The sequence below is a fragment of the Typopeltis vanoorti genome, chromosome 23 (assembly GCF_054136105.1).
Source record: "Typopeltis vanoorti isolate ZY-2024b chromosome 23, IOZ_Tvanoo_1.0, whole genome shotgun sequence".
Lineage (NCBI taxonomy): Eukaryota > Metazoa > Arthropoda > Arachnida > Uropygi > Thelyphonidae > Typopeltis > Typopeltis vanoorti.
This window is the reverse complement of record NC_143571.1, coordinates 6,730,001-6,743,346: the sequence shown is the minus strand read 5'-3', so window position 1 is coordinate 6,743,346 and position 13,346 is coordinate 6,730,001. Positions and strand designations below refer to the sequence as shown.

Here is a 13,346-nt window from a genome sequence, read left to right as displayed (position 1 = left end):
AGCTTTTGCAAATTCAACAAAATAATACAGGCCTTATCAACATAAGTAGCATTAAAGGAAAAACAGTGGAGTGGCAAAACAATCATAGAAACGGGCATTTCTAAGATGAAGAAAAAAACAGTTGATAAACACTGTTAAATAACAACTATAAGATGTTATATGTCACAATAGGAATCAGGTAAAGAAAGAAATAACTCTAGTATTCAACACTAATGCAAACTTCTTGAATGGGAGACAATTTCAATTACAGTGATGCAGAAAAATTCCAAAAAGCTAAATTAAAAAATAAGACTGATCTATACTTATAACCCACAATTAATTCTCACAGGAGAAAAAATGGAGGAATTTTTTGAGTAATTAGAGTACAATTGATATAAAGAGAAAAAATGGAAATGTTTGTTCTTATTAGAGACCTAAAAATGTAGAAAATCAATCCAAGACATATTTGGTGGTAGATGAATTTTTATCACCGAGAGTAAAGCCACTGCTCTGCTTATTCGAGGCCTGAGATGCCTTGGAAAAAATATGTACCATCAAGGGATATGCAGGATACTATGACAATAATAATAATTGGAATTGGGGTAAAAGCTATCTGGTGAGAAGATGTGTGTTACAAAGCTCCTTTTTAATAATAAACAAGAAGCAGCGAAAACTCTCCACTACAGGGTGGTGTTTGAAGCACAAGTTAAAGTAGTTACTACTGAGGGGAATCTGTCTTGATCAGCAGAAATATCGCATTAACACAGAGACATCCATGAGGTTAAGTTTGTTCACAGTTAAGATGGAGGTAAAGGCTAGATTTTTCTCTCACAGTGCAGTGAGTGAGTGCAATAGTTTGCCAGTTAAAGTAGACAGTGTATATCTAGTGCGAATGAATTTAAGGGAAGGCATGACAGCTGATCTGTGTGAAGTATAGCCTCCCTAGATGAGTCCTTGGCTCCCTGGAGAATCTCAGATAATAACAACACATGATTCAGATAATAACAATACATTACTAATCTCTGAATGACATACTTTGCCCACAATTGATGTATAAAACACACACACACACACACGCACACACACACACACACACACACACACACACACACACACACACACACACACACACACACACACACACACAAACAAACAAAAAAGATATATGTACGAGTGTGGTCTGAAAAGTTCTCAGCCTAACAATGAAAAATCGAATTCATAATTTCAAAATTATTATTTTTTCAACATAATCTCCCTTAAAACTAATACATTTATTCCAGTGATGCACCAGTGCCATTATCCCATCCCTGTAGTGGTTCTCAATAAGATCTGCAAAATACCCCTCTACAGCTGCAACCACCTCTTAATTCGAAGAAAAATGCTGACCAGTGAGAAAGAGTTTTAGTTTTGGGAAGAGATAGAAGTCAGAGGGAGCCAAATCTGGGGAATAGGGTGGATGTTCCAACAATTCATAGTGTAGATCCCTTAATTTTCCCATTGCCAAAACACCTTTGTGGGCAGGTGCATTGTCCTGATGAAAGATGATTTTTTTCTTCTTCAAACAGGGTCTTTACTCATAAATTTTTTTGTCTAGTCTGGTTTAAAGATCAGAATAATATTCCCTGGTTATTGTTTTACCCTTTTCAAGATAATAAACAAAATGGCTTTAGTATCCCAAAACACCGATGCCATAACCTTTCCTGGTGATGGAACAGACTTTGTCTTCTTTGCTGCTGAACAACTAGCTTCTGTGCACTGTTTTGGCTGCTGTTTGGATTCTGGTGTGTAATGGTGAATCCAAGTCTCATCCATAGTAATAAATCGATGCACAAAATCAGTTTTATTCTTGTTAAAATGCTCCAAGTACTGTTCAGAGATTTTCTTGCGTGCATTTTTGATCTGCTGTGAGCAAGCGTGACACCCATGCTGCACATAGCCTTCTCATATGCAATCTCATTCTTCAGGCAAAATATATCCTACACGTTCTTTTGAAATGCCTATAGTCTCAGTAATTTCACGCACTTTGACTCGCCAGTCATCCAATACGATATCGTTCACTTGATCAATGATTTCTAGTGTTGTTACACTTTTTGGACAGTCTTCATGTGGATCATCTTCAAGGCTATACCAGCCTTGAAGATGATCCACATGAAGACTGTGGCCACGTTTAAACTCAGCAGCCCATTTCTTAATTATCGAAAATGAAGGAAAAGAGGGCCCATAAACCTTTATGAACTTCAAATGAATTTCTTTTGGCATTAAACCTTCTTTTATTCCAGCAACTCTTTACCCATTCTCACGCCTGTGAAATTGTGGCTCCTACCTGTATGTGTTTCCTCAAAATTGAAAAGTGCATCCAATTGACCCATTTGTCTTTAAATTTTTTGTTTATTGATACATCTAAAGGTTGAAGAGTAGAGCTGAGTCCTCCTGGGATTACAGCTAAAAAAAAAGGTGACAATGTTGTTTCATCTTCATAGTATGACAAAACAATAGTATAGTGGGTTTTTTCATGACCAGAAGTTTTAACAATAATATTTTTTTTTACCTTTGTTTGGAGGCACATCATCCATGTTAGCTATCTGAAAGTTCAAAATTGTCTTGTTTTCTAGCATTTATGGTGAATCTGTGAAACTCGATAATTTTATTTTTGAATTTGTCTGGCATTTCTTGTGATATTTTTGTTTTTGCATATATGCATAAATTATTTCTCTTCATAAATCTAAACGCCATGACGGTGAACCTGTAAAATCTATTGTGATTTTTATTTTGGTATAGATTAACATAGGAAGTTACATGATTAATTTTCCAATGTTCCACCTTTACTGGCTTTTAGTTATGAGTTATTATATGTCATTTTTGTTTTGTCTTTATAATTTAAGCCTTTTTTTCCCCCTACATTCCATTCATTTATCATTTCTTGTTAGAACAAAGTTGTTTCTTATGTTCTTGATGATAACCAAGAAATTCAGTTCCTTTATCCTAAAATGAAGCAAAAGAGAGTGAAGTACTGAGGAAGCAGTGGTTTGGCTGCAGTTCACAAATGGCTACTTTGTTGATAATAATGTTGTTTTAATTATTGAGAATGTAAATTCCCTCATATGTACCAGTACATGTCACACCATTCACTGTTTTGAAAAAATTTGGAATACAGTTGTTTCTTGGATTATTTAGGGACCCCAACTAGCTGCTGAACAAATGGACCAAAAATTGAGAGCAGGATTGTAAAAAGAGAGAAAATAAAGGAAAATGCCACAGAACTCTGCCATAGATTGCATCAATCAACTGATTCTCTATCTGCTACTTTATCTGCTTCATTGAACAAAATAAATGATGCCTTATAAATGAACATCTCATATCTAAAAAAAAAAAAAAGAAAAAAAAAAGAGTAAAGTACTGAGGAAGCAGTGGTTTGGCTGCAGTTCACAAATGGCTACTTAGTTGATAATATTGTTTTAATTATTGAGAATGTAATTCCATCTGAAATTCAAGCAAGAGCACATTAGAAAGAACAACACTAATTATTAAAAAAGTCAATAAAGTAGTTCTAAACTAAGCACACATCTGCTTCTTCGGTACTTGTTTTACTTTTTTTTTCCCCATACAAGATGTCTTTTATGATATATAAAGTAATATGATAATAGTCCCAAAACAAACTAATTTATGTGATCTTCAGGAACACTACTGCATGTCACATCTCTTCTTAAATATATCCATCACCCTGTTGTTAAAGCATGATCAGATAGCCTTGTCTGTAGTTTTAAGTTTCAACTTACTTCCTCCTTTATGTGCCAGAATAATTTTATCCTCCTTACTCTCTTTTGGGAATTCCATTTTGCAAGACTTTTCTTAAGTAACATGTTAAGAGTGCCATTAACTCAAAACATTTTCCTACTTAAAACTAGCAGTCATACATCAGTAGTTTTTCACCTTATTAACCACGCTACCGGCCAGGACGTATATATACGTCCAAGTAAACATGGATGCGAAGTGCATATTAAAATTGCACTTCGCATGTAAGGTGGTTAAGACTGTATTTTCTTAACTCCCATTATACATCTTGTAGTACTACTAACAGTCTCTTCTCTACTATTCCATTCTCACTAAAACTTTGTACAACTTCAAACTTACAAGCATGAATTAACTTGATGAATTGCTCATTAAATATTTCAGCACTTTCTCCACCAATTAATAGTACCTATTATTTTGAACATTTAACTGCTGAAAACAACATATAAGGTAAAAGAAGCAAATCCTTAATGCCCAATGTAGATATGAATATGAGTACAAAAATACAGTAATACCTTGACTAACGAGTCACTGCTAACAAACTTTTCGGCTAACGAAGATTTTTTTTGCTGTTTTTCGGACTCGGCTAATGAATATGTATTTGGCTAATGAATGTTTCAGTGGATGTGCGCGCTAACATAAAGCAGCAAACATGAACAGTTGGGCCATTCCAGGAGCTTATTTTTCCATCTGTATGTGTGTGTGACAAAGAAATGAGCTGACCACATCACATAGGGGAGATCCACCAACCCGACTGGGTTGTTTACGTTTGAGACAGCGAGAAGTGATACGCCTCATACCAGTGTCAGTACGGTGCATGCTCCATGTGGCTGTGAATGCGAGAGGTAAGTGTGATAACATTTATTCTTTATTTGGCTAAATTCTACTATGGGGGGGTAATTTATAATTAGTAAATTCTATTCTTATCTAATTCAATAAATAATATGCTACATGTCATATTTCTTTTATATTTTCCAGAAAAAATTTTTCTTGACAATGGATCCAAAAAAGTAAGTGACAAACCCAAGGGAAGCAGAAAGTTGCTCACAATTGAGCAAAAGAAAGAAATAATTTCAGCATATGAAAGAGGAGTCAGAATTGTGGATTTAGCAGTCAAGCATGGCATAGCATCATCATAAATAGCTATAATTTTGAAGAAGGAGGAGGAGATTAAGGCAGCTTCAGTTGCAGCTGGTGTGAAGACCTTGGCCTCTCAATCCCAAAGAAGTTCTGTGAATGAAGAAATGGAAAATCTTCTGATGATGTGGATAAATGAGAATCAAATAGCTGGTGACACTATGACTCAAGAGATGATCTGCAGCAAAGCCAGAATGATTTATGAAAATTTGAAGAAAAATGTGGCAGGACACAGTACAGCAGAGGAAGAATTCAAAGGAAGCAGAGGATGGCTTGAGAAGTTCAAGAGAAGGTCAGGGATCCATAGTGTAATTAGACATGGAGAAGGAACCAATGCAAATAAAGAGGAGGCAGAGAAGTTTGTTAGAGAATTCCAGGAGTGGACCATCATTCATGGATACAAGCCAGAACAAGTGTTTAATTGTGACGAAACTGGATTGTTCTGGAAACAAATGCCCAAAAGAACTTTCATCACAAAAGAAAAGAAGTGTATGCCAGGGTACAAACCTATGAATGATAGAATAACTCTTTTATTTTGTATTAATGCAAATGGTGATCTCAAAATTAAACCAATGTTGGTCTGCCACTCTGAGACACCAAGAATTTTCAAGAAAGAGAATGTTTGCAAGCCCATGCCTAGTGTTTATTGGAAGTCAAACACCAAGGCATGGGTAACAAGAAGCATATTCACAGAATGGATCGTGGAGGTGTTTGGGTCCACGGTGAAAAAGTACCTGAGAGAAGAAAAGTTGCCTGAAAAGGCTGTGCTTCTTCTGGACAATGCTCCAGGGCATTTGCCTGGCTTGGAAGAAGATTTGGAGGCAGAATTTAACTTCATCAAGATAAAATTTCTTCCTGCAAACACCACATCTATTTTGCAATCCATGGACCAACAGGTCATATTAAACTTTAAGAAATTGTATACAAAACACATGTTCCAAAGATGTTTTGATGCAACTTCATTTACCAGTCTGACTAAGGGAATTCTGGAATGATCATTATCATATCCTTCATGCTATTCAAGTCATTGCCATGGCATGGGACGAAGTGTCAGTTGGGACACTTAATGCTGCCTGGAAAAAAGTTATGGCCAGACTGCTGCAAGATAAGAAGTGTTGTTTCCAATGTTTTCAAGATGCTGCTGGGGAACTTGCTGCTGAAAATGCTGGCATTGTAGATAAGATAGTCTGATAGTCAACTGAAGCAACTGAATCAGTCTCCTTGGGCAAAGCATTACATTTGGAAGTAAATGAAGATGTAGAAGAATTAGTTGAAGAATACTCGAAAGATCTGACAACAGAAGATCTTGAAGAGTTGAAAAAGCAACTGAATCAGGAAAGAGACAAGGAAGATAAAGAGTGCTCATCAGAGGAGGAGGACAGCAATAAAAATGGAAGAATGCCAACAGGTGACATTAAAAAAATGCTGCACTACTAGGAAGAGTTTCAGTCTTTGGCTACAAAGTGGCATCCCAACACAAAGCTGAAACGAACAGACTTTGTGCCTTGGTTGAAGACAAGTGTCTGAATCACTTTAAAAACATTCTGAAAAAAAGAGAAGTTCAATCAACTTTAGATAGATTTTGGACTCTCCTTTAGCAAAGAGACAGAGGCCAGCTACTGAAGAAGAGGAGACTTACCTTGAATAAACTTTAAAAATTTGGAAGAAGAATAGTAAAAACATTGTATACATATTTTCAGTTTAATAAAGTGTGTATACTAGTGTAAAGATCATCAGTTTTTCATTCTACTTTGCATTCTCCTTCATCTAATTGGGTAGCTGTTCATCTCAGCCTTTGGGGAGTTTTGCCCTTTTATAGTGTGTTTTTTACTATTTTATAAAACTTATCTTTAAATAGTATGCAGCATCCAGAACGAATTAAACAATTTTCTATAGAAACCTATGGGAAATCAAGTTTCGGCTAACAAATGTGATTCCGGAACGAATTATCTTCGTTAGCCGAGATATCACTGTATAGGAGAGTATGATCATAATACTGGACTCTGTGTGTCTCAGACTGTGCCTCTAGATGAAGTTAAGTATAACAATTTTTGTTGTTGTTTCTTGGCATAAAATGGCAGCCTTATAAATGTTGGGCAGTTTCATGCAGCATTTAAATTAGGAGTATTCTGTAGAGCATTTGCTGATTCTGAAAGAGTCTTACAGTTCTGAAAGAACAAGATAAGAGAGGCTAGTTTATAGAGATTTGTATTTAGTATCTATTTAGGATTATGAAATTCTTTCAGCAATTTCTCCTAACATAAGGAACTACCACTGTTTTGAAGTGATAGGTGGTTTCATTGTTAATCTGTTTATCATTAGAAGAATGGGAGGTGTAACATTCATTTCTTTTTTGTAGATTTAGTAGCAAATTCATTAAAAGCAAACCTATTTAAGATGTCTTCTAATTTCCGTTAATATGTTTATTATATCATTTCATGATATAATAAATATCAATACACAGGCCACAACTCTGTGTGTTATGTCATTATATCATATTTTTTAAAATTCATATAAGGATGGTGATGCAAATTAAGTGTCTATTAGTATATATGGATTTTCTGTAAATATCATAAGGAAGAAAACCATCCATGATATATCTAAAAATAGTAATCAGGAGTTGTTTTCTACTTTTTTTATACTGCCAGTTTTATTCTAGAATGGGAGCTATATAAGTGCATTAAAAACATATCTATCACGAAATGGTTATGTGGTCAAACATAAAGATAGAAAGATTTAAAGAAAGCAGAGCTTAACATTTTTTCCTCAAATGACCATAAAAAAGTTAGTAAGAAAGGGATGAAAGTAGCATAGACCACAACAATGTCTTCAATATGGAGGCAGATCTTTTTATGCCATATGAAATAACTTGAATGCATTATGTGTTGAAATGGCAGAGTGCTGTTAGTAAGGACCTTTTCTAATTAAGGCTAATGCATGTTTCTTTTAGTGGGATGAAATTTTGACTCCAATTAGTGCTCTAAGAGCACTAGAAAATTAACCTGAATATTCTGAGTTCTTACTCATCATTTCTCTTACTTATATCTGTATTATGTTTCTGTGTGATCACATTGTAACTGCTCTAATCACAGAATGACTCCAGTTACTTCTTTCACTTGTTGTGCTGTAACGAACAATTAAATCTTCAAAGTAATATGTATAGCCAACTTAAGTAAAGCTGTACATTTAATATCATCTTCACATAATTATTTTTCCATCAAATGTCCATATCAAAAGAACTCTCTTGGATTTTATTGGTCAGATTTTTTTTTTTTTTTTTTTTGCTTTTCTAAACAAATCATGTCTTCTTTTTCAAAATGAAGATTTTGAAAAAGAAGACATGAAATATATTATAATTAATCACACTTACAAGATTTACAGTGTTCCCACATTCTCTGAGGACTTGAACAGCAGTTGAATAATCGACATTTTCCAGGGAAATTCCATTTGCACTAATCACTCGATCATTGATCCTATATTTAGAAAACAGATAACAAAAAAATAAATAAATAAACAGATTTTCATAGTTTTTCTAAATATAGATAACCTATATTTAGAAAAATATAGGTGAATGATGAAAACATGAGGAAAGCAAAAGTAAAAAAACATAACATTGGCCTGTGACACTAGCCAAAGAATAATGATTGTCCTCACCATATGGAAGTGTAGTTATGCACTTTCGGCCAATAGATGGCAAGCTATATGTTGCATTGATGGAACTACATTGCAAAAAATTGATAAGGCTAAGATTTAGAGGTGATGGTGGACATGGATTTGAAGTGTGAGGGGGGGGGGGGGTGTTAGAGAAGATATATAAAAATTGGATAAAATTATATAAAAGGTGTCAAAAAACACATTGATAGCAGGAATAAGTAAGTTATCATATTATAAGGCTTAAACTAAATGACATTTGGACTTCTGTGCTCAGTTGGACATCTGGAATTCTTGGAAGGATCAGGAAGTGGAAAGGATCCAGAGGTGTGAAATTGAGATGGCATTAGGTATGTGGAATGATCCCTATGAAGACAGACTGAACATTTGCACATTACAAAAATGGGTTGATAAGCAGCAGAGAGGGATTTGAAACACAAGTTGCTATGGTAATTTTTTATTACATGGTTGGAGGAGAAAGGGCATTCACCCCTGGAAGCTGAGTAAAACCATGGTTTGGATGTGTAGGCTGTCAGCAAATGAATTTAAGATGAGACATGTGAGCATTATGTAAATAATGTGAATAATGTTTAGTGGGGATACCTATGATGGAGGTTTGGGACTCCATCTTCTTTTTTTCTATTTGCTTGGCCCTGTGGTCACAGTTCACTTTAATTAAGATAATTGTTTCAGAAGTTTAATATATATATCTAATCACGCTAACAATACCATGCGGTCATCAATTCAAATACGACTGTTGCCATTCTTCTTCTTTTTATTAAGCTGGAAAGTCCATGTTTTTTACCTTGTTAGTTTTATAAGATTTGTGTTATTTCTTACTCACCTGAAGAAGTCGGGACACCGATGAAACTAGTACTAGTCGTGATTCATTAAAGTTTTTTATGTTATACTTTCTTGGGTTCTAGTCAGTTAAACATAAACATATCCCTACTCAGTATCCAGGAGTCTACAAGATTTTGTGTGATTGTGAAAAGCCATATTATGGCCAGACATCTAAATCCATCCTTTTACGTATGGAAGAACACCTGAGAGACATTTCCTACGATAGGACCAGCGCCAGCGCTCTCTCTAGCCACGTTCTCTTCTCTTTTAACTCAGATGAAGGTCGCCAACACCTCGAAGACTGGCCAACAACTTCTAATATCCATATGTGTTATGATGAACTCAAAAGAAAGATCATCGAATCCAGAGAAATTTCACTAGATTCATCACATATTAACAACAGCCTTAGTTTCAATCTCTCTGATGCACACATTGCCACTGTTCAGTATTGGCGCACTCATGGCAGCTCACGCACATAGTCAACTTTAATTGGAACTCAAGCTTGCATTCCTGTTTTTAAATGTACTATTGTCTTTTATACTAGATCTGTTGATGTAATTTTATTATGTCTCTGTCATCTTTTGTATAATTCTTTGCCTGTGATACCTGAAGAAGTTGAATCATTCAACGAAACTGTTGTATCTTAATATTAAACCTTTGTTTTTTCATTCTCGGTATATAGTTATTTAACTAATTTATATATATATATATGTGTGTGTGTGTGTGTGTGTGTGTGTGTGTGTGTGTGTGTGTGTGTGTGTGTGTGTGTGTGTGTGTGTGTGTGTGTGTGTGTGTGTGTGTAAATAAGTTTTTTAACTTGGGAATAATGTATTAGGGTTACCAAGTAATTTTATAAACTTAGTTATTTTACTCCTAATCCCAAGTAAGCAAACAATTAAGTCTGCACCTGAACGTAGTTCAGGCACAGACTTAATTGTTCCCAAGTTAAAAAATTTATTTACATCTATATCTCCTCCAGAGATTCCTATTCAAAATAAAAACACCTTATAGCAACTTGTATAGGTAAAGTTGATCAGGCTCTGTATTACTAAAACCTTGGAATTTAGGGTCTAGCTACTCACTGAGGAGACCTCAAAAAAGATAACCGGTCTGGGTAGTGACCCCACCCATAATGCATTGCAGTATACATATCTTAGTGAGATGTGCTTTACATTATGGAAAATACTAAGAATAGTGATAAGAGCTTTACCCACCTTTACAATGAGTTGCCCTGGTGTTGCACCACCTTTAGACTTGAACTACGTTCAGGTGCAAACTTAATTGTTTGCTTACTTGGGATTAGGAGTAAAATAACCAAGTTTATAAAATTACTTGGTAACCCTAATATATATATATATATAAAGATAAGCTGAAATTTGAAATGTTATATATATATATATGCATGGAGGTTCATTTGCTCAGTTGTTATACATATTTTTTAAAAGAATTGAATGACATAAACCGAGAGAAAAGGAAAATGGTTTAATAGTATCACACAACTAGTTTCGGCTTTTTACAGCCTTCTTCAAGTGTTTTTATAAAAGAAAAGAAAAAACATTAAACATTGAAGATAAAAACTGTGTACAGCACAGGAAGTCACTATACATATTTAACGTTAAAACGTTGTAGTTAACGTATTCAAAGCTGTTCCTTCGTTGGCCACATTGTTGGGTGAGTGATTGCATATAGCATCTAGTGAGTGCCAGTATTTGATCACAGCAGAATGACAGTCTGGGAGGTTTAGCTTAAATTATTATTTAAATGTACAGGGTTGAGGATGATTTCTCTAGATTCTACAATTTTTCTCTCCGATTCGTCATGGCAAAGGAAAATGTTGTTAGACCTGACCCAAAGGATTGTATGACTATGGTTTTCATCATCAGAATCGGCTGAAAAAAGGATATGGCTGGATAAAGCACTGGCACGTGTTCTCTTGTAAGTGATGTCCCTCCTGTGCTCCTTCATATGCAATTTAATAGACTTATCTGTCTGGCCAAAGTAAGGAATGTCGCAGTCACACCATATCTTGTACACACCAGGATATTTTAGATTATTGTGGCTAAGCTTTGGTCGGCTCACTAGAGAGTGGATCTTAGGAATTATAAATTGGATTGATCTTCTCTGGACAGAAAAAATTTCATGAATCACACCCAATGTGAGAATAGGATGTTAAGGTAGGGCAGATTTGATATTTGTATAGGGTTAGAAGCTATACTAATCCTATACAAATCTCAGATTTCTTGTGTGTGTGTACAGATAAGTGAGTGGGTGTGAGTGTATGCACAAGAGAGAGAGAGAGAGAGAATGAGATCTCAATATGGAAGTTCAGGAAAAGAGAAATATTAGAACCATTAATTGATATTCGGGTGGTGGGAGTTCATGTTAAGATTTTGAACAGTTTAATTCATAACACAAGACACTAATAAAAAAAAAGATATTTATTTACTTAGTGCAGCTATTGTGTTGGTTTTATATCTAGCATCTTCAGAGCACAAACAGTTTGCCATAGTATACAAACAGTAACAATTAGTTAATAGTGAGAACAGTTTAAAACTGTTCTCACTATTAAACAGTGAGAACAGTTTTAAAACTGTTCTCACTATTAAACACAAACAAACACAAACATAAACACAAAGAACTCAAGTCCTAATTGGTGCCACCTATTTGACCCAACTACAATAATCCACAGAAAATAGTGAAATTACTATATATTCCATCAAATCCTCTCCTCTCCTTAATACACAAGACCACAGACAAACTACTACTACTATCCCATACATTCTAGGCACATATGAAAAGATATCCACAATGCTTAATAATATCAGCTCCATACTATATTTAAGCCATATATAAAACTGGTAACCTTCATCCATTCACCTAAGGACACACTCTCTTCATGTGTTAAGGGTTAAGTGTAAGAAGGATGAAACTCGTGTTAGAAGCATAATGAAATAAAACAGCACTAAGAAAGGATTAAAAAGGTTATTTAATTCTTCCAATATTTTGTCTCAGTTACTGAACATCATACACACAAATACAACACAAAACTAACTGAAACGTGGACGAAAGACTAGTCCTAACCCACGGAGCAACCTCTGTGGGTACCTGTTGGCAGCCTAGGATGTACTGGGATCGAGAAATATTACTGTTTACCATATTTTGAGTAGTTTAATGCAACCATATTTATTTAAATTTGGCAGATTTCCGAGAGCAACTGCATATTGCAAAAATAGTCTTTCTTTTCTAAATTTACAGTGATGGAGTATGGTGGCAATTGATTTTATGAGCTGTATCTAAAGCATGGTCTACAAGGTCTGATTGATCATAGTCGTGAACTGCAGATGTATTTTTTGTGTTCTTCCATGGGATGTTGGCTTATCTTCCTGTCTATTCATGTAGGAACTTGGCATTTTATATACTCCAGGCACAGAGAGAGTAGAGAGTTGATTTTAGTAGAGTATATAAGGGTAGCAAACTTTCAGTAGGGGCTTGAAAGCCATGCAGAGATTGTATTTCTTTAAAATTCTGGCTATTTTTTCAGAAGTGTTTCAGACATAGGAGATGATGATAGCATTACTAAAAATCTTTCTGAAGAGAAGGTTGAGGATTGATTTCTTTTTTTTTTAAATACTGAGAAAACTGCAGCCATTAGATAAGATGTGTGTATATGATTAAGTTCTTCTATAATGGCTACAGTTTCCTCACTAGCTTATAGGCTCTATTGGCTAGTATTTTAATGATACTATATTGTTGGGGGGGGGGAGTAGTTTTGTGACCATATTTGTCTGTGTGGATGGGCTTCCTGAATACTGAAAAGGACAGGTTAATATTGGGTAGACATGTTACCAAGATGTCTAGAAAGACTAAACTATTATTAGCCTTTCTAGATTGGGCAATGACGCCAGTCTAGAAAGGCTAAACTGGAGAACATATTATCCACATATCTT

General features: G+C 35.0%; 1 protein-coding gene across 1 annotated transcript in view; it reads right to left on the bottom strand.

Annotated features, from left to right (window-relative positions):
- The window catches only part of LOC150093598 (tight junction protein 1-like), a 712,683-nt gene that overhangs the window by 450,818 nt on the left and 248,519 nt on the right, over positions 1-13,346 (bottom strand). The window contains exon 6 of the mRNA XM_090413230.1: positions 8,276-8,378. Within this exon, the coding sequence (XP_090269356.1) occupies positions 8,276-8,378 (103 nt within the window). The remainder of the gene's footprint in view (positions 1-8,275; positions 8,379-13,346) is intronic.